The sequence below is a fragment of the Phyllobates terribilis genome, unplaced genomic scaffold, assembly GCF_046119375.1.
Source record: "Phyllobates terribilis strain yellow unplaced genomic scaffold, ASM4611937v1 Scaffold_9__5_contigs__length_417890890, whole genome shotgun sequence".
NCBI classification, from domain to species: Eukaryota; Metazoa; Chordata; class Amphibia; order Anura; family Dendrobatidae; genus Phyllobates; species Phyllobates terribilis.
Window position 1 is genome coordinate 376,385,419 of NW_027362769.1, and position 20,849 is coordinate 376,406,267.

The 20,849-nt window shown below is 45.6% G+C and overlaps 1 protein-coding gene across 1 annotated transcript in view; it reads right to left on the reverse strand.

Annotated features, from left to right (window-relative positions):
* Positions 1–2,510: 2,510 nt before the first annotated feature.
* Positions 2,511–20,849, reverse strand: part of LMF1 (lipase maturation factor 1) — a 214,089-nt gene continuing 195,750 nt past the window's right edge. Inside the window, exons 8-11 of the mRNA XM_073648433.1 lie at positions 18,816–18,969; positions 13,453–13,636; positions 7,076–7,188; positions 2,511–3,743 (exon numbers count right to left, since the gene is read on the reverse strand). Of these exons, the coding sequence (XP_073504534.1) occupies positions 3,557–3,743; positions 7,076–7,188; positions 13,453–13,636; positions 18,816–18,969 (638 nt within the window). The 3' untranslated portion in view covers positions 2,511–3,556. The remainder of the gene's footprint in view (positions 3,744–7,075; positions 7,189–13,452; positions 13,637–18,815; positions 18,970–20,849) is intronic.

The window sequence follows — 20,849 nt, forward strand, 5'->3', positions numbered from 1 at the left end:
GGTTGAGATCTGGTGACTGTGCTGGCCACTCCATTACAGATAGAATACCAGCTGCCGGCTTCTTCCCTAAATAGTTCATGCATAATTTGGAGGTGTGCTTTGGGTCATTGTCCTGTTGCAGGATGAAATTGGCTCCAATCAAGCGCTGTCCACAGGGTATGGCATGGCGTTGCAAAATGGAGTGATAGCCTTCCTTATTCAAAATGCCATTTACCTTGTACAAATCTCCCACTTTACCAGCACCAAAGCAACCCCAGACCATCACATTACCTCCACCATGCTTGACAGATGGCGTCAGGCACTCTTCCAGCATCTTTTCAGTTGTTCTGCGTCTCACAAATGTTCTTCTGTGTGATCCAAACACCACAAACTTTGATTCGTCTGTCCATAAAACTTTTTTCCAATCTTCCTCTGTCCAATGTCTGTGTTCTTTTGCCCCTATTAATCTTTTCCTTTTATTAGTCTCAGATATGGCTTTTTCTTTGCCACTTTGCCCTGAAGGCCAGCATCCCGGAGTCACCTCTTCACTGTAGAAGTTGACATTGGTGTTTTGCGTGTACTATTTGTAGCATCGGCGTCTCTGCCCCCAGCCAGGCAGAGAAGCCGTCCCTCTCACCTCCTCGCTCCCCGCGCTCCCTGCTCGGCGTCCTCCAGCGCTCCTCTTCCTGCTGCTGCCGGCACGCGCAGCTTCCCGGGCACTGGGCTTAGGGCGCGCGCCGTCCTAAGGAGTCCCAGGCCAATTGCCGGAGGACCTCCCATATATAAGGCACCTCCTCCAAAATGGAGGTGCCCGAGCAACAGTTGTCACACAGTATACTTACCTATGCTTCAGCCCTCAGGTCCCACTGCTAGCCTGACTAGTCCTGCCTGTTACCTGCCGTGCCTGCCAGCCCGCTTACCTGGAAGCACCTGCCTGTTACCTGCCGTGCCTGCCAGCCCGCTTACCTGGAAGCATCTGCCTGTTACCTGCCAGCCCGCTTACCTGTAAGCACCCGCCGTCACTTGCCGTGACCACCTGCCAGCCTACCCGGAGGCTCCTGCCGTCACTTGCCGTGACCACCTGCCAGCCTACCTAGAGACTCCTGCCGTCACTTGCCGTGTCTACCTGATTGCCTACCTGGAGGCTTCTGCTCGCCAGCCTGCCTGCTGTGCCCATCTGCAATTCCGGTCAGTCCCTGCCATCTGTACTGTGGGAGTCACCTGCTCCCTTACAAGGTCGTCCCCAGAGTAGCACCTGGTCCCTCTGCTCGGTCCCTCCCTGGTCACGGAGTCGTTAGCCGCCGTAAGACCAGGGTCAGTCCGAGTTGACACTTAGTTACGCCCCTCTGGGTCCCTCCTTGCACCGCAGCACAGAGGTTCCACCTCCTGGACCCATAACACTATTTAATGAAGCTGCCAGTTGAGGAGCTGTGAGGCGTCGATTTCTCAGACTAGAGCCTCTAATGTGCTTGTCTTGTTGCTCAGTTGTGCATCAGGGTCTCCCACTTCTCTTTCTACTCTGGTTAGTGCCTGTTTGTGCTCTCCTCTGAAGGGAGTAGTACACACCGTTGTAGGAAATCTTCAGTTTCTTGGCAATTTCTCACATGGAATAGCCTTCATTTCTAAGAACAAGAATAGATAGTCGAGTTTCACATGAAAGTTCTCTTTTTCTGGCCATTTTGAGAGTTTCATAGAACAAACAAATGTAATGCTCCAGATTCTCAACTAGCTCAAAGGAAGGTCAATTTTATAGCTTCTCAAATCAGCCAAAAAGTTCTCAGCTGGGCTAACATACTTGTGCAAGGGTTTTCTAAACATCCATTAGCCTTCTTACACAGCTAGCAAACACAATGTACCATTAAAACACTGGAGTTGGAAATGGGCCTCTATACACCTATGTAGATATTGCAATAAAAACAAGACGTTTGCAGCTAGAATAGTCATTTACCACATTAACAATGTATAGAGTGGATTTCTGATTCATTTAATGTTAGCTTCATTGAAAAAAAATGTGATTTTCTAGTAGTGTATATTCTATTAAGAAATATCCTGAGCCCTTTTGGGCAATAAGAAAAGGTGAGTGGTCTCACCTCTTTTACACTATGCTATTTGGCAACCTTTTTTTTGTTTGCATGCTGGGTGTTTTAGTTTCTGGAGAGCCACAAGTTGGGACCAGTATGATAGAGGAATGAATCCTATATAGACTGAGTTAAATTATCTGCACTTGGGCAATGGATTTAAAAAAAATATATGAAAAACGTTTTTCACGATGGTAAAATATAAATTATCGTGAAAAACGTTTTTCATGATAATTTATATTTTACTAAGAATTTGGGGAAAAAAGGGAGATGCAAGACAGACGGTAAGTCCTACGCATTTATGGGCCATCAGAAGAGGCGAGTGGACTCATGTCACCACTATTTGGCTTTGATAAAAGCTGATGCAAAATTAAAGGGGTATTTATTATAAAGAATCTATATGTGACCCAATTCGCACTGTGCAATTAAATCGCTCGCAATAATGAAAAATACTTCAAAGTTATCAAAATTTATTAATTTTGGTCAATTCTGCAAAAAATAAAAAATATAAAAGCAAATATTTCTGATTTTTTTTTACCAAGTCTGTGAGTTTGTAGAAAGTTGCATGGATCATTAAACCCCCGATAGATAAGAATGCGGCTAATGGACGGAATTCCAGGCCCGGAGGGTTTAGGGTTTTATGGTTTGCACAGAACAGAACAGCTGGGACGTGTTTTGTAGGGAATTCCCGCACATAGTACAATACCGCCAACGTTACTGAAAGCAGCAGGTTGCATTGGACTCTGTATGTGTGCGATGGCCGGGATCCAGACGTGGCTGTGCCGCAGCCGCTCCACTTCTGCATAGATACAGGAGAGACTGTGTATTTCACATACTTTAGAAAAAAAGTTAATATTAAAGGGGTTGTCCAGAATTAGTAAAAACATGGCTGCTTTCTTCCAAAGGTACGCCATCCCCATCTATCTGCTAATGCTTTTCAGATCCATAGGTCTAAAATGCAATACCACACCCAACCTGTGCACAGGTGAGGTGCTCATTTTAGAATTTTTTTTTCTGATTCTGGACAAATCCTTTATAACAAAAAAATAAAAATATTAATTTAAAGGATATTTTCATAGATGCACTATTATTTACGAGTCCAAAGAACATTTATGTATAAGTATAAATTTAGCGTCATTTTTCAAATAAATCACGAGAACTACATTTTTTTTTTAATGATAGTTTGTCCCTTTCAACCTTCCCTAAGCATGGGCGGAGCTTCCTTCTAATTGTATCTTTTAAAATTCACATGCAATACCATTTCTCACCAGTGTGTTGGTAAAGTCATCCTTTTCTATAGGCACCAATGCAACAGCGCCCCCAGCGTTAAGCTCCAAGTGAGATCAAACATTGCTCTGATTGTATATAGTGATTTCCTGAAATAAAAAGCATGTGTGCTTGTGTATAGGATTGGTCCTGTGCTATATAGCCCTTGTTGAGCAGCATTCATAAGACCTCTTATGAAGGGCCTTGCACGGCACTATAATAGGTATATACTCTTATTTTTGCTTGCTTGTTGTTGAAGGCAGAGGCCAAGATCGAGACTGGAAATATTTTTTGAGTCCTTGAAGATTGACAGGTGGGAAGTACGGGGCAATCCTCTTCCTTATCCACCACTTGCCCTCGGAGGCGTGTGTACCCCAGATGCGGGTGAATTTGTATCGGAAGTGCTCTCCTCTGATCCACCTGCAGGGGGCAGAAGAGAGAGAAATATGAACCCAGGTTGATTGCAGGACATGGTGTAAAACATGGGTGGGAGGGGTTATGGAAGACGACTACTGGGTACCACACTAATGCTAGGAAGGTTGTTTCCTCCTATCTTCTGTATGGCAGGGAAGGGTTTACCTCTGAAACCTAAGATTTATATTGTTCCAATGTATAAGAAATGAAGCTTTAATTAAAAATCAAATATTTTATGTCTGCAGCTCCTCCAATGCAGATCTATATGTTTCTATGGTAACAGACTACAAACAAACCTTTTGTAGTCTGATCCCAAGCCATACCCCTTTGCATCAGTTTCTAACTTTCTGCTAATCAATGATTGGAGAAGTTTACAAAGTTGTTTAATTTTTTTTATTTTAGATGAATTGTAGCAAAATTGGTTTCGAATGAGCCTCAATATTCATATGACCAACAGTCCTTAATTTGCTGGGACTGTTGAGAATTCTCAGAAACAATCTTGGCAAATTTGGGTCGGAAAAAAGTAGTGGCTTATATAAACCCCAACCAAAAATGGGTGTTTCTGTCTAATTTTGCCCATTCTTGAGGTAGTCCGGAAGGCGGGACTTAAATGTCCCTATTTTATCAATGGAGAGCAAGGAATCAGAAGTGGGGCAGTTGTAATGGCTTTCAAAAAGTATCTAGTCTAGAAAGCTGGGTCGCAATAAAGTGATGCTGAGTTACTCCCGAAGTGGCCAAAACTCAGTTTTAAAAAGGAAAATCCCTTTAAGGGAGACTTAACAGATCAAAAGTGGCCAGTTTTCCTCTAATATTATTCCTGCTCCTCCCCATAGAATTTAGTTTTTTATTTTTCTTAAATCCACCATACGGTTCCAGAGATATAGGCCTTTTTATCTAGTTCTAGCCTCACAGGGTCCTCGGGGGCGTGTCTTTTAGGCTGTTAAGCATAATTATCTTGTAAGCCACGCCTTCTTAGTAAAGACCACAAACCGTAGGACTGAAAAAAAAGGCCCATATCTCCAGATCCGTATCTCGGATTTAAAAAAAACAAAAACCGGAATACTCAGGGGAGCAGCGGGAATAAAACAAGAGCAAAAAAATGGACACTTTTGATCTGGTGACCGCTCCTCTTTAAAGTGAATTTGACGTTTTCAGCTCCGAAACAGTTAACGCGACGTACTCCATGTCGCCCAGTAGCAGCTGCGAGAGGGGAGGAGGGGGCTTTCATGGTCGTATCACATGAGTGGCCTGGTGTTATGAAATCTTCCAACTGTACGCGTTAAAAATTAGAAGCAATATTCGAGATTTCGGGAGGAGGAGGGGGGTAAATCTCACAGACAGCTGTAATTAGTTCCAGAGGGCAACAGCTGTCCCCCCGGCCGAACAGCTGAGAGGTTTTTGGAGGGAAAAACAGGAACTGTGTTTTCTGTCAAAATTAACGACCTGACAAAGGCGGCGAGGGTGGGGAATAAGCCGAAACATGAGTTTTATTATTCCATCCGTGCCTTTAATATACGTGATTTGCTGTTTTTTTGTTTTTTTATCTGGAGACTTCTTTGCAGGGTTTCCCTCCTAATTGTAAATCAAAGCGAGGACTTCGGCAGAGAGACATAAATTCATTAAAAGCCATAAAAGCCCTCTCACGGTTTTCAGCTCGGACCTGTTAGCCGCGGACATAAAGTCATCCCAGTGTGTAAAGTCTCCGGCAATTAATAGGCGGACTTTTTTTTAAGATTGGATCTCGCGTTTCACCGTAATTCCTCTGCGGCCGAGGTGAGATGTTTCGGCAATAGGAGCGCGTGTGCATATATCACCGGCGCTAATAAACCGTGTCAGGTCATAGGGACTGGGTAATTGGCGCATTAAATGGGGGGACACTGTGGGAGTTGGGATAAAGGAAAAAAAAGTTCTATATAATGCCGCTTTATAGTGAATTTTCCCCTTTAAATTGGTCCTTAAAGGGGATTTCTATTTTTCTTTAAATAATAAAAAAAGGGTCCGATTCATTAATTGCATTTGTTTATTTTTTGGGCATTTTTCATTTCCACCTTACCCTATTAATTAGTGCCTTTTTTGGAGTCTATTTTTTATGTGTTCACCTAATATTTATTTATTTTTTATGTTCGTCGTTTTGGGGCTTCTAGATGTTTGCGGCCGATTCATCAATTGCGACTTTTTTAAAAAGTTGCAAAACTTTTGCGCAAGTGTCATGGAGTGATTTTATGGACATCTGGAATTTTTGTGACACTTTAGCGTAACGTACGAGTATGAATAGTTTAAAAAAAAAAGGGTAAAAAGACAAAAAATAAAGAGCATTTTAAATTTTTGAGCAAAAATTCACGAACCGCTTGAGCCACTTTTCAGAATTAGGCGCACAAAAAAGTCAACGGATATCACAAGAGAAAAAAAAAGAAAACATCTAAAAAAAAAAAAGGAGGTGAACATATAAAATAAGAATAAGGAGTAAATAAAAAACGAGCAAGCAAATAAAAAAATCTAGAAAAAAAAGGTGCAAACGCAATAATGAATCGGACCATAAATTTTTTTGTGCCGAAAACCTGTCTTTCATGAATTGCATCATAATTATTATAAGATATCCAAAAAGAGGGCGTGATTTTTTTTAAAAAAGGGGTGTGGTCTGCTTTAAATGGGCGTGGTTTAGTGAGAAGGAGGCATGACCTAACAAGTACTAAAAAATGTCAAAATTGTGGCACAAAGTAAACCAACTAATAGGCGTTGTAAACTTACACTACACAGTATAAAAGGGCGTCAGAATTATCAAACAGCATGAACCACTTTGATAAATCTGTCCCATAAACACCCCTTTAAATAATGTTTTGCTCTGAGTCACCACTAGGGGGAGCTCACTGCCTAGGAGTAGCTTTAATGATGGGGCTGAATAAGTACCCACTACTGTAACCAGGACGTGCAGACTTTTCTGAGGTTGTCGGTGTTGGGAGTCTCAGCAGAGGAAGTCAGTAAGCTGGCTTTAAAAATTCTGCTAATTAAAGGCAGTTTTATTGCATTCTTTGCTTTGTGAACATTTTTCAAAAATCTTGAGCATCCCCTTTAATTTTTGATATGATTTTATTTTTTCTTCTAATTTTTACCTGCAATACCGCTTTTTACCACTGTGAGCAGCATATTCTTTTCAAACACTCCGCAACAGTTACATTACAGCAAAAGTTACATTTAGTGCTGCTGTCACTTTAAATTCAGAGTGGTGCTGCTATTGGGCACCACAGTCTGTAATGACAATAAGGACTTCCTATAAGGCGGGGTGACCCTTTATGATATAACATATTCAGAAAATGTTACCCTGCTGATAAGTAGGTTACCTGGGTGGTCCTTTTTCCTGGAAAGGGTTGAAAGCCAGGAGGGAGGTTGCTGTGGGGTCATTTGCTAGTAGCTTCCCTGCGAGATGTATTACCCATTCATTCTGTTCATAGGTCTGACATGAAAGAAACATGAGAGATACAGCAACGCCAAAAACACAAACAGCAAAAATACTGAAAAAAAACACCTGAAATATACATTTTTCCTAAATTAACTATATTGAGATTAAGACCGCATTCACACATTGTGTTTTTTTGTTTTTGTTGAGGCAAAAAAAAGTAACATGATCAAAACATGTGAAAGGAGCCTAATTTCCTGTAGTAAAGTGCAATACCAACCAATAGCCAGCAGGGTGCGCATTTACCAGCATTCACAGATTGATATGGTGGGAAGGCTGCAGAGAGTCACTGACATGATATGTTGAATATTGGTGGAAAGGCTGCAAAGAGTCACTGACACGATGTGTCGAATATTGGTGGAAATGCTGCAGAGAGTCACAGACACGATGTGTCGAATATTGGTGGAAATGCTGCAGAGAGTCACTGACATGATGTGTCGAATATTGGTGGAAAGGCTGCAGAGAGTCACTGACATGATGTGTCGAATATTGGTGGAAAGGCTGCAGAGAGTCACTGACACGATGTGTCGAATATTGGTGGAAAGGCTGCAGAGAGTCACTGACAGATGTGTCGAATATTGGTGGAAAGGCTGCAGAGAGTCACTGACACGATGTGTCGAATATTGGTGGAAAGGCTGCAGAGAGTCACTGACACGATGTGTCGAATATTGGTGGAAAGGCTGCAGAGAGTCACTGACACGATGTGTCGAATATTGGTGGAAATGCTGCAGAAAGCCACTGACACGATGTGTCGAATATTGGTGGAAATGCTGCAGAGAGTCACAGACACGATGTGTCGAATATTGGTGGAAATGCTGCAGAGAGTCACTGACATGATGTGTCGAATATTGGTGGAAAGGCTGCAGAGAGTCACTGACATGATGTGTTGAATATTGGTGGAAAGGCTGCAGAGAGTCACTGACATGATGTGTCGAATATTGGTGGAAAGGCTGCAGAGAGTCACTGACACTGTATATCTTATTCCAGAAAACTGCTGAAACACCTTGGAAAAAAAACAGTTGATGCATTATTTATGCCAAAGTTAATTAATTTTGGGCATCTACTATCAGGTTTCTTTATTTATTTCATCTACAGGTTGAGAATTTTTACTAGTATCCATGACGGGAAGGTTAGCCCTGCTATAGTTCACATGCCGCGATGGCTCGGTAGGATGTACAGCGTTCTGGCGGTGCAATTCGAGGGATACGAGGCACAGGCTGAAAACAGCAGATTATGGAGTGTGTGGAGTATAGGGAAACACCCGGATGGCACCATTACTATATTGCATTTCACGCCTATTTCCTCTCGTTTTCTCCTGCCATCTTATCCGGCTCTTTACATCATTCTCAGTTCTTTTTTTGCCCAGAGAATGAGACGTACAGGCCCCCGGGAGCCGTGGAAGGACTGGCAGGGTTTCCTCCCGCACTCGGGGTGAGTGACTCAGTGCCGCCATTCTGAGCCCGCTCCCAGTGGGCACGGGGAAGTGAGAGCCAGGTCTGCGGACCAGGAGACGTGTTTATAGCAGGAGTGGGTTCCCTTGCTGATTCATGGAGACACAGCCATGGACTGGATCTCGGTGCGGGACATGTGTCAGGGCGATGCCCACCGAGCCGCCGTTTGCTCCTCGGGTAGTTTACGACGTGACTCCAGCTTCTTGCTTTCCACACCAGTACTATGGGCAACGCCGCCTCGGACGGGCACTGCCAACTTCTACCCATGGATGCTGGCAGGGCAGCGCAATGAAATATTATTTCTGCCGCAAGATCGAGTCCCGGCACATTTAGTCGCTGACTACAAGCGTTAACCCCTTCCCCACCTGTACGTGCAGGAGGATTTGAGTTAAAGATGTTTAACGAACCGGTCAGTCCAAAATGCAAAAGTAACCAATACTGCAATTTTCAATATCATTTAAGGTCCTAACTTGCAGCCAAAATTGACTAAATACAAGTAAATGGGGGAAGACCTGCAGTACCGTTCACAGCCACTACATTTTGCGTGGCGCTGTGCCACTTCCTAGTGAGCTACTGGGGTCCCTTCAATCAGCCGATCAGTGATGGTGCAGGGGGTAAAAGTCTCAGCAATCTAAGATATTCGGGTAATAAAAATTTAATTGAAATGTAATTTTTATATAGATTTTATTTTTTAGATTCAGGTAACACAAAAATAAAAAGTGCTGGAAAAAACCCTTTAAGGGATGTACAATTTGGGGAGTAACTGTGGATCTTAATAAAATGTTGACCGACTGACGTAAAACGGGACCAAAAATTTCATTTAAAAAAAGAAAATTCTTTCTGGGGATCTAATTTTTGACTATTTTCAAGATCTTTGCTTGCTGTTAATGAACGAAAATATCAATATTTACAACCAGAACCTGATGATTTAGGCAAGTCCTTGTGCCCACCGCTGACTGGAGGACCCACCAACCTGGCTCCAGTTTCCATCGTCATCATCTGCTGCACATGTATGGTGGATGTGTTATACAGCTGTCCCCTGAGCTGGCTCTGATCACGGCAGTCAATGGTGACAGTGGCATTTAAGAGGTTGTAAATGGGGGATGACCCATCCAAGTGGCCTATGGCACTGTGCTGGTCCTACTGAAGTCCCCTATGTCTGCGACTGGGCTTCATAGAAGGTTGGTAATATTACAGTACACTGCAATACTACAGTATTACAGAGTATTGTACAAGTGAACGCAGGTTCAAGTCCCCTCAAGGGGACTCCTCAAAAAAAAAAATGTAAAAAACAAAATCATAAATATAATAAAAAAATATAAAACTAATAAAATGAACAGATTTAATATCGCCGTGCGCATTAATGACCAGTAAAAGTGGTGTCTTCACCATCCCAAAAAATTGAATAAAAAGAGATCAGAAAGTTGTAGGCATCACAAAAGGATAACAATAAAAACGACAGCTCGTCCCGAAGAAAACAAGTCCTCATACAACTCTATGGAGCCCAAAAAAAGGAAAGTTATGGCCCCTGGAAGGGCTAAAGGGCCCACATATACCCGGAGCCGGCTCTGACCCATCCAAATCTGACACTATTCACACCCGAGGACGTGCTTGTTACAACTGTGTCCAACGCAGACTATAATCGGCCTGTCTGGACTGAGACATCTGCACTATTACACTGGACTGACACACTGTAACAAACCCTTACTCTATGAATTTTGCAATTGAATTGCAGCAAGCAGAGATCTTAAAAATATAAAGATAAAAAGAATAAGAAAAAAGTTTTCTCCTATGTAGGCGCTAAGTTTACTTTCTAGGTCCGGCAGACGGACTCCATCATTGATGAGGATGTGTGTAAATCCCCACGCGATCGGTGCAGGATCCCTCCTCAGCGCCGGGGTGGTGCGGGCGCAGTCGGATCCTGCTGGCTTGTGTCAGGATGTGAGGTGTGAATTAGGATGGCAGAAGGCGAGACGGGGAACAAGACGGGGAACACTGCTGCATTGTTCAGAGCGCACGTTCCTGACTGGCAGCGGCAATCCCTGCCCCGTGCGCGACCGTCAGGCCTGGATCTGCAGCAGCAGGCGGCGGCACTCGACCTCTGGGGGGCCATCGCTCCCGAATCTGGTGGGGGAAACTTACCTCCATGATGTCTGCAATCTATGTCCATACAAGCCGCACTTTCTTAAAGGGGGTGTCCAAATACGCACAGTGTTGGCAGCATCGCTGTGACGGTGCCAACCAGTGACACATGCGGCCGCTGCATAAACGAGTAGCTTTGGCTAAATATTTTTCTTCCACACGCCCGGCCGTACCCGCCGCCATTAATCTAATACCCCTCTCACCCCCCCAGTATGTCTGCCTCCCTGGGGTGCCAGCTGCTCGCTGACTTTTCCACTGTAAACTCGAAACGCGCTGTTATTACTGGACCCTGCCCTGCATAGTAAACAGGAGCGACTCGCACTCGGCTGAGGGCGGCCTTTTAGAAAGTTTTATTTAACCCTTTCTCCAAATATTTCTACACTCGTCTAAAAATGTTATAAAGAGCATTTCCCCTTTAAATATGCTAATTATCTGCCCCTGGGAAACAATAATATGGCTGCCGATACAGCAATCAATGAGACACCATCCAAAATTTCCCTAGATACGTAGCGAGTCTAAGAAACCCCTTGACAACCCATATGGCAGATAAAATGGCATCTATTTTTAGTTGTCACCAAGCTTTATGCAAAAAAGACCCCCCCTCATATTAGAAGACTTGACTACAAGGACGGCCCATTAATTTAAATAATCACCATGTAATACTCCCCGCCGCCTGTGGTGGTGCTGTAGGAAAACTTCACACCTGCTGCCAGGTTCCATCACAGATCAAAGTGGATCCTTGAGAATCCAAATGTCAATGCACCTTGTGATCAGTGCGTTTTGTCAAAAGGGGACCAACCCTTAAAAATTAAAGAGGTTTTCCTACAATAGGCAGTAATGGTGCATTTTAAGCAGCCATGTTTTTTTTAAATTTTGGACATCCCCTTTAAAGAAGTATTGTGGATTTGCGTTTGCAGGAGTGTCGCCATTTTAAAGGTTAAATCCTTACCGATCTTAGAAAAAAAAAATTATTTCGGCACGCCCCTTTAAATATGTCTGTTTGTATCTGTGCATTGTCACCAGGGAATATACAGTGACTGAGGGTCTCTATATTATCCAGGGGCAGCACATCATCATCATCATCATATTAAAGGGGTATTCCCACCTCACAAACTAAGGGCATATTGTTTGGATGCACTAGCACATTTTGATTGGCGGAGATCCGACCTCAAGAGGGGGACATACATGCTGTGCCGCTGGACCATACCGGGGAAACCCCACAAGACCTGCCATATCCTGGGGACACCCCACAAGACCTGCCATATACAAGGGACACCCCACAAGACCTTCCGTATACAGGGAACACCCCACAAGACCTGCCATATACCGGGGACACCCCACAAGACCTGTCGTATACAGGGATCACCCCACAAGGCCTGCCGTATACCGTGGACACCCCACAAGACCTGCCATATACAGGGAACACCCCACAAGACCTGCCGTATACAGGGATCACCTCACAAGACCTGCCATATCCTGGGGACACCCCACAAGACCTGCCATATACTGGGGACACCTCACAAGACCTGTCGTATACAGGGATCACCGCACAAGACCTGCCGTATACCGGGGACACCCCACAAGACCTGCCATATCCTGGGGACACCCCACAAGACCTGCCATATACCGGGGACACCCCACAAGACCTTCCGTATACAGGGAACACCCCACAAGACCTGCCATATACCGGGGACACCCCACAAGACCTGTCGTATACAGGGAACACCCCACAAGACCTGCCATATACTGGGATCACCCCACAAGACCTGCCATATACAGGGAACACCCCACAAGACCTGCCATATACAGGGAACACCCCACAAGACCTGCCATATACCGGGGACACCCCACAAGACCTGTCGTATACAGGGAACACCCCACAAGACCTGCCATATACTGGGATCACCCCACAAGACCTGCCATATACAGGGAACACCCCACAAGACCTGCCATATACAGGGAACACCCCACAAGACCTGCCATATACTGGGATCACCCCACAAGACCTGCCGTATATCGGGAACACGCCACAAGACCTGCTGTATACCGGGAACACCCCACAAGACCTGTCGTATACCGGGAACACCCCACAAGACCTGTCGTATACCGGGAACACCCCACAAGACCTGTCGTATACCGGGAACACCCCACAAGACCTGCCGTATACAGGGAGCACCCCACAAGACCTGCTATATACAGGAAACACCCCACAAGACCTGCTATATACAGGAAACACCCCACAAGACCTGCTGTATACAGGAAACACCCCACAAGACCTGCCGTATACAGGGAACACCCCACAAGACCTGCCGTATACAGGGAACACCCCACAAGACCTGCTGTATACCGGGAACACCCCACAAGACCTGCCGTATACCGGGAACACCCCTCAAGACCTGCCGCATACCGGGAACACCCCACAAGACCTGTCGTATACAGGGAACAACCCACAAGACCTGTCGTATACCGGGAACACCCCACAAGACCTGCCGTATACCGAGAACACCCCACAAGACCAGCCGTATACCGAGAACACCCCACAAGACCCCACGGTTTTGAGATGCTCAGACCCCGTCGTCCAGCCATCACAATTCGTCCTTTGTCACAGTTGGTCACATTGTTGCTCATTCTTCCGCAGTGACAGGAGGAACAGTAGGAGGCATCTTACCTGGAAAGCAGCAAACCACATGAGCCAGTCCAGGCGGTAGTGATAGGGGGATATGACGCAGGGGCGGCGGGTTAAATTTCCCGGCTTGCAGTTAAACTCGTATTCCTCCCATACAGCTTTGGGGTCGTTGGGATCCAGACTGGACGTCCCCTGGATGATCACCTCCGTCCGCTCCTTGGTGACACTGAGAGAACGATATAACAAGAAAATATAATCGATGTCTCCTTTAAGTATAGGACTTATATCTTATGTTCATCATGAGCTTCCTGGTTCACCAGTACAGATCTACAAGGACGTAAGGTGGCTGAACAGCTTCCATCGAGGCTGCACGCGACTGATATCACCTGGTGGCTCGTCGTAAAATATGCAGTACTGATCAGGAGGCGATTAATATCACTGTTCATCCTGAGCATCCTTGTTCATGAGTGCAGCTCTACAACAAGGGCTTACACTTTTATAAGCCAATGAGGCTCCAGGTGGCTTCCATCACCATGTAGATCTCTGATATAGAGCCCCTCTACTGTCAGAATAAGAGAGAGACATTTGCTCATCCTGTACCTCCTGGTTCATGAGCACAAATACCTTTATAGGCACAATGTCTTTCACCAAAGACTCCAGGCAAGTGACATAGGCCTCATTTTAATGCCTATAAAAACACTCTCCACTATCAGGAAAAGACATAAAAGCTGTGTAGATGTGTACTCATGAATCAGGAGGTACAGGATGAGCAAAAGTATTATAGGCCTCATTTTATCAAAAGTGTCTGGCTTTGGTACCCATAGCAACCAATCACAGCACAGCTTTCATTTTACCAGCTCAGTTTTTGAAATGAAAGCTGTGCTGCGGTTGGTTGCTATGGGCAACAAAGCCTGACACTTGATAAAATGAGGCCTATAATACTTTTACTCATCCTGCGCCTCTTGGTTCATGAGTAAACATTTACAAAGCTTCTGCCTTTAAGTCAGAGCCCTAACTTATGTTACATGACATATGCAAAGGCAATCTTAAAGAGATTGACATTAATTCATCCTGAACTTCCTGGTTCACGAGCACGCACTTAATGACAGTATATACATACAGCAGGTGGAAAAAGGAGGCAAGTTTTAGGTCACCTGCTGGTAATACTCTGTGCTGATGTCACATCATTTTATATATATATATATATATATATATATATATATATATGTATATACACATTTATATATATTTTATACCCTTCGAGATAATTCGTCTGCTCCTAGGTGGTCCTTAAGAAGCGCAAACCTAAAAAATTATGCCAAAAAAGGCCATGGCAGGAAGGGTTAACGCTGGCACAGCCGTGGCACGGGGTCCCCGGGGCCCGTCTCCATTAAGGAATGGAACATTATTCGGGCGCCCTCCCCTTCCCCGGTTTATTAGATTGTGGGGGCCGCACGCTTCATATGTAGCAGTGCCGGGTGAGTTATGGCCGTGGCTGGCAGCCCAGCGGTAACAAACACTTTGTAAATCAGGGACACCAAATTAGTCATAAAAGTCGGTTCCTACTGTGCGACTTCAGGGCTGTCAGGTCCCACATACTCCTGGATTCATTACCGGCTGAAGGGCTTTCTTATTTTTTTTCCTTTATTGGTTTACACAGGCTGGAATTACCAGGGGTCTCGGGGCCGGCGTCGCCCTCGCGCCTGAAACCAGAAGCGAGCACCGGAGAGCGGAAGACAGGCCGTCCACGGAGGGTCCCGGGAGCCGCGGGGCGCCCAGACTTGGCAGCCGTACCCCATCTACAGCACTTAACCAATTCTGCAGAGAGGTCGCTCCATACGAGCAGCCGACTGACAACCTGCCATTGTTATAAAACACGGCTGCTTTTTTCAAAAAATACAGTCCCTCCCTGTCTTCAGTTAGCTGCAATATCGCATGCAACCTGTGGGCAGCTGTGGCGCTATTTTTGGAAGAAGGCGTCCATTTTTTTCTTCCTAATTTTGAGCAACTGTTAATTTTAAGACACCTGCTTTCAGTCAGTGAACGCAAACACTCTTCTATATATATATATATATAATACAAAAAAAAAATTTTTTGGGGTTTGTTTTTTTACTTTAAATTTTTTTATCTATATATATAATCGTCTTATCCCGTCTGTCTGTCTGTCTGTCTGTCCTGGAAATCCCGCGTCGCTCATTGGTCCGGCAGCGGCCAAAAAGATGGCGGCCGTTAGCGGCTCTTCTGCGGGACGGAGCTCAGCGGCGATGCAGCCAGGAGATGACCGGCGCGAGGCGCTTATCTCCTGACTGCTGGCGACGCTGACCTCCATGCGGCTAGGGTGTCAAGGGAGGACCGGGGAGCGGCGCTGCGGGTCGGGATACTTCTGCTGCGAGCAGCCGCTCATGTCCCGGGTTCTCGAAGCGGAAGTAGCCGCACAGGCAGCGGCACTAACATCCATGCGGAAGGGAGGACCGGGGAGCGGCGCTGCGGGTCGGGATACTTCTGCTGCGAACGCCCGCTCATGTCCCGGGTTCTCGCAGCGGAAGTAGCCGCACAGGCAGCGGCGCTCCCCGGTCCTCATCAATACGATTCCGCTCCCCGGTTCTCACAAATACGATTCGATGATTGGTCGCGATCTCTCGCCGTGACCAATCACTGATCATGGCCCAAAAGTTAAACACCGCTGTGCTGATTGGTCGCAGGCAGTGGCCGCGACCAATCACCGATTTGGGCGCCACATTTAAACACTGCTGTGATGATTGGTCGCGGACGCTGCCCGCGACCAATCACCGATTCGGGCGCCACATTTAAATAGCGCCCACGACCAATCACCGATCTTGCAGACACATTTAAACACCGCTGTGCTGATTGGTCGCGGACGCTATTTAAATGTGGCGCCCAAATCGGTAATTGGTCGCGGACAGCGTCGGCGACCAATCAGCACAGCGGTGTTTAAATGTCTCTGCAAGATCGGTGATTGGTCGCGGCCGCTATTTAAATGTGGCACACAAATCGGTGATTGGTCGCGATCTTCGCCTGCGACCAATCACTGATCTTGCCGCAAAAGTTAAACACCGCTGTGCTGATTGGTCGCGGACGCTATTTAAATGTGGCGCCCAAATCGGTGATTGGTCGCGGGCAGCGTCCGCGACCAATCAGCACAGTGGTGTTTAAATGTTGCGCCAAGATCGGTGATTGGTCGCGACAGCTATTTAAATGTGGCGCTCAAATCGGTGATTGGTCGCGGGCAGCGTCCGCGACCAATCAGCACAGCGGTGTTTAAATGTGGCGCCAAGATCGGTGATTGGTCACGGCCGATATTTAAATGTGGCGCCCAAATCGGTGATTGGTCGCGGGCAGCGCCCGCGACCAATCAGCGATTTTGAACACAAATGTCCGAACCTTAGTAACACCATGCGGCTACTGTCGGGAGATCAGCGGCTAGGGTATCAAGGGAGGACCGGGGAGCGGCGCAGCGGGTCGGGATACTTCTGCTGCGAGCGGCCGCTCATCTCCCAGCTGCTCGCAGCGGAAGTAGCCGTACAGGCATCGGCGCTGACATCCATGCAGAAGGGAAGACCGGGGAGCGGCGCTGCGGGTCGGGATACTTCTGCTGCGAGCAGTCGCTCATCTCCCGGCTTCTCGCAGCGGAAGTAGCCGCACAGGCAGCGGCGCTCCCCGGTCCTCACCAATACGATTCCGCTCCCCGGTCCTCACCAATACGATTCACTGATTGGTCGCAGTCTCCGCACCCGACCAATCAGTGATCTTGGCGCAAAATTTAAACACCGCTGTGCTGATTGGTCGCGGCCGCTGTCCGCGACCAATCACCGATTTGGGCGCCTCGTTTAAATAGCAGCCGCGACCAATTAGCGAGCTTGGCGCCAAATTTAAACAACGCTCTGCTGATTGGTCGCGGTCGGCCGCATACATATTCTAGAATACCCGATGCGTTAGAATCGGGCCACCATCTAGTATACTCATATATATATGAATATATGAGTACATAAAAAAATAAAGTAAAAAAATCTAAAAAAAATTATATTTTTTTACTTTCATTTTTCATATATTACAAAAATGAAAATAAATATATATAATTTTTTTAGTTATATTTTACTTACATTTTTTAATATACTCATATGTATATATGTGTGTGTCTGTGTGAATATATATATATATATATATATATATATATATATACACATATGAGTATATAAAAAAAATGTAAGTAAAAAATAACTAAAAATAAAATTATATGAGTATATAAAAATGAAAGTAAAAAAGCTAAAGAAAAATCCAATATTGCCACGTTCATAAAATTCCTAATAATAATTAATTTTATATTAATTTTAATTAATGATAATTAATTTTAAAACCTTTATAATAAACTCTGTATAAAAAAAGGAAATGTAAAAATTGCAGTTTTCGGGTCACTGCATTTCCCTAAACAATGGCATTAAAAAGCAATAAAAAAACGTTTTATCTACCCCAAAATGGTATCTTTAGTAACGTCCGCGGAAAAAAACAAGCTCCATGTAAAAAATAAAAAATGACGGATCTCAAAAAAGGCGACACATACCAATTTTTGGCAGAGGGACTTAGGGGCGAGGAGGGACGACATCTCCATTTATGGGGGGCCGGTCTTCTATACGTACCTGTAGGTTTTTGCGGCAGTGCTCGGCCGCCCCCTCCGCCGCGGGTATTAGCTACTTTCGACTGGAGATGATTTTATGGAGACGGATTTTGCCAGGAGCTGTTTGTCTTGGCCTCGCTCTCGCTCTGGACAAGCTCCGTCCTCTGGGCCCCGTACAAGACTCGGCCTCCGCCGTCCAAAAAAAAAATCCCCCGACATGTGTTTACCTTCCACTGCGGCCAGGAACACGAAATCCAGAATCAGATGAAAAAAGGAAAATACTGGGAAAAAAGTCTAGATTTTCCATCGTTTTCTAAAACGACGGAGGCCAAAATATCCTGAAGGGAGATGGGGAAAAAGTAATGTATGTATTGACAGTCCTTCACCCCCCCCCCTAAAATATTTGTGCAGCTCCCTTCATGTTTGACTATTATTGAAAATACAGCGCCACCCCTGATCACAGGCTGTGTGCAGTATTACAGCCCATTCATGTCATTACCAGACACCACCTGTTTTTGGAATCCCGGGCTTCCCTACATATGAATAGGTGGAGTGTAATACCTGGTTTCACCTGTAGTGGTCACTGCAGGAGAAGAGTGATCGCTGCAGGTGGGGCCATTACATCTCCCTTCCCAGAAGTGGTCACCCAGCTTTTCTAAGGTCCTGAATGGTTAATCAGTCCTGATACTGAACTGTTTGGGGGTCTGGAAAAGCAGGGTGGCAGCCCCCCTGGCTTGGATATCTGTGAGTGGGGGGGGGGGGGCGCTGGTACCTGCCGAAGGCTCCGTATGTGTTGACGATCCGCAGGGGGTTGAAGGAGGCGTTCATGACTTGCCGGGAGTTCACGAGGTTCAGGACCACCGGGACGCTCAGGTAGGCGATGAGGATGCCCAGAGAGATGTGAAGCACCTGGCGGATGTAGGACCCTGCGGAGGAGGTCATCACCATGAGACATTACACCTGCACCAACACACTGTAACAAACCACCAGCACAGGAGAGCGATCTGGGCAGCTGATGTGATGCTGATACACTGTAACAAACCCTCTGCTGTGAGAAGTTTCAGGTTTATATAATTTGCAGGGACGATCGGGTGCATCAGCCGCCCCTGCAGAAGGGGACATCACCCCACACCCGAGACCTTGTATACAATAGGACCTGTGTGATACGACACTAGTATTAGATGACCATGTATGGGGCGGTGAAGGAGCAGTATGTACTATTTTCATATGATATTTCCATTGTATGGCAGTGACAGCACAGTTTGGCGGTATTCTTTTTTTTCAATTATATTTGCAGTATATCGTGGTGACAGCACTGCATGGCGGTATTATTTTTCTATATTATGTTACGGTGACTGCACTGCATGGCGGTATTTTTTTCTATATATTTGCACTGCATGGCGGTATTTTTTTTTCTATATTATATTGCGTTGACAGCACTGCATGGCGGAATTTTTTTTTATATTGGCAGTATATCGCGGTGACAGCACTGCATGGCAGTTTTTTTAGATTATTTTTGCACTGTATGAGGATAATCGCACTGTATGGCAGTATTTCTTTTTTACATATTTGCACTGTTTTCCAGTCATCACACTATGGCGGTATTTTCTTATTTGCAGTGTATGCACAGTGCGGCAGTATATTTTTTATATTATGCTTGTAGTGTATAGCAGTGATGGCACTATATGGCGGTTTTTCTTTTCATATGATTGCAGTGTATGACAATATCCACATGTATTATATTCGGAGTATATAGCATTTACAGCACTGTAGGGCAGTATTTTTTTATGTAAGGCAGTCATGGGATACACCTGATAATCTGCCCCAGGGGGGCCGTAATGGTGGCCATTTTGGTCATTACATCATCACCCAAGTGTCTTTCCATTCCTGCTCGTGTCTATTTCTCAGGATGATACGAAACCGAGAAATGTCGACCACACATTTTACAGAACTATAACATGGATGTCTTGTTTTTTAATTCTGGGGAATCTGTGGTCATGGGAATGACCTATCCTAAAGACGGGATAATATTATAGTCCTGCATGGAGGGGGACACCTGTTCTATGGAACTTATTCCATGCCAGCAATCGCCAATAGAGGGAGATTTGTGAATTATTATTGAGTTCTATGGGAGCTGTATAAATCTGGATGCAGGGAGCTCCCCCTAGTGGTGGGTGCATAAATCTGTATGTAATGATCTCCCCCTAGTGGTGGGTGTATAAATCTGTATGTAATGAGCTCCCCCTAGTGGTGGGTGTATAAATCTGTATGTAATGAGCTCCCCACAGTGGTGGCTGTATAAATCTGGATGCAGGGAGCCCCCCCTAGTGGTGGCTGTATAAATCTGGATGCAAGGAGCCCCCCCTAGTGGTGGCTGTATAAATCTGGATGCAGTGAACTCCCCCTAGTGGTGGCTGTATAAATCTGGATGCAGGGAGCTCCCCCTAGTGGTGGCTGTATAAATCTGGATGCAGGGAGCTCTCCCTAGTGGTGGCTGTATAAATCTGGATGCAAGGAGCCCCCCCTAGTGGTGGCTGTATAAATCTGGATGCAAGGAGCCCCCCCTAGTGGTGGCTGTATAAATCTGGATGCAGGGAGCTCCCCCTAGTGGTGGCTGTATAAATCTGGATGCAGGGAGCTCCCCCTAGTGGTGGCTGTATAAATCTGGATGCAGGGAGCTCCCCCTAGTGGTGGCTGTATAAATCTGGATGCAGGGAGCTCCTCCTAGTGGTTTCTGTATAAATCTGGATGCAGGGAGCTCCCCCTAGTGGTTTCTGTATAAATCTGGATGCAGGGAGCTCCCCCT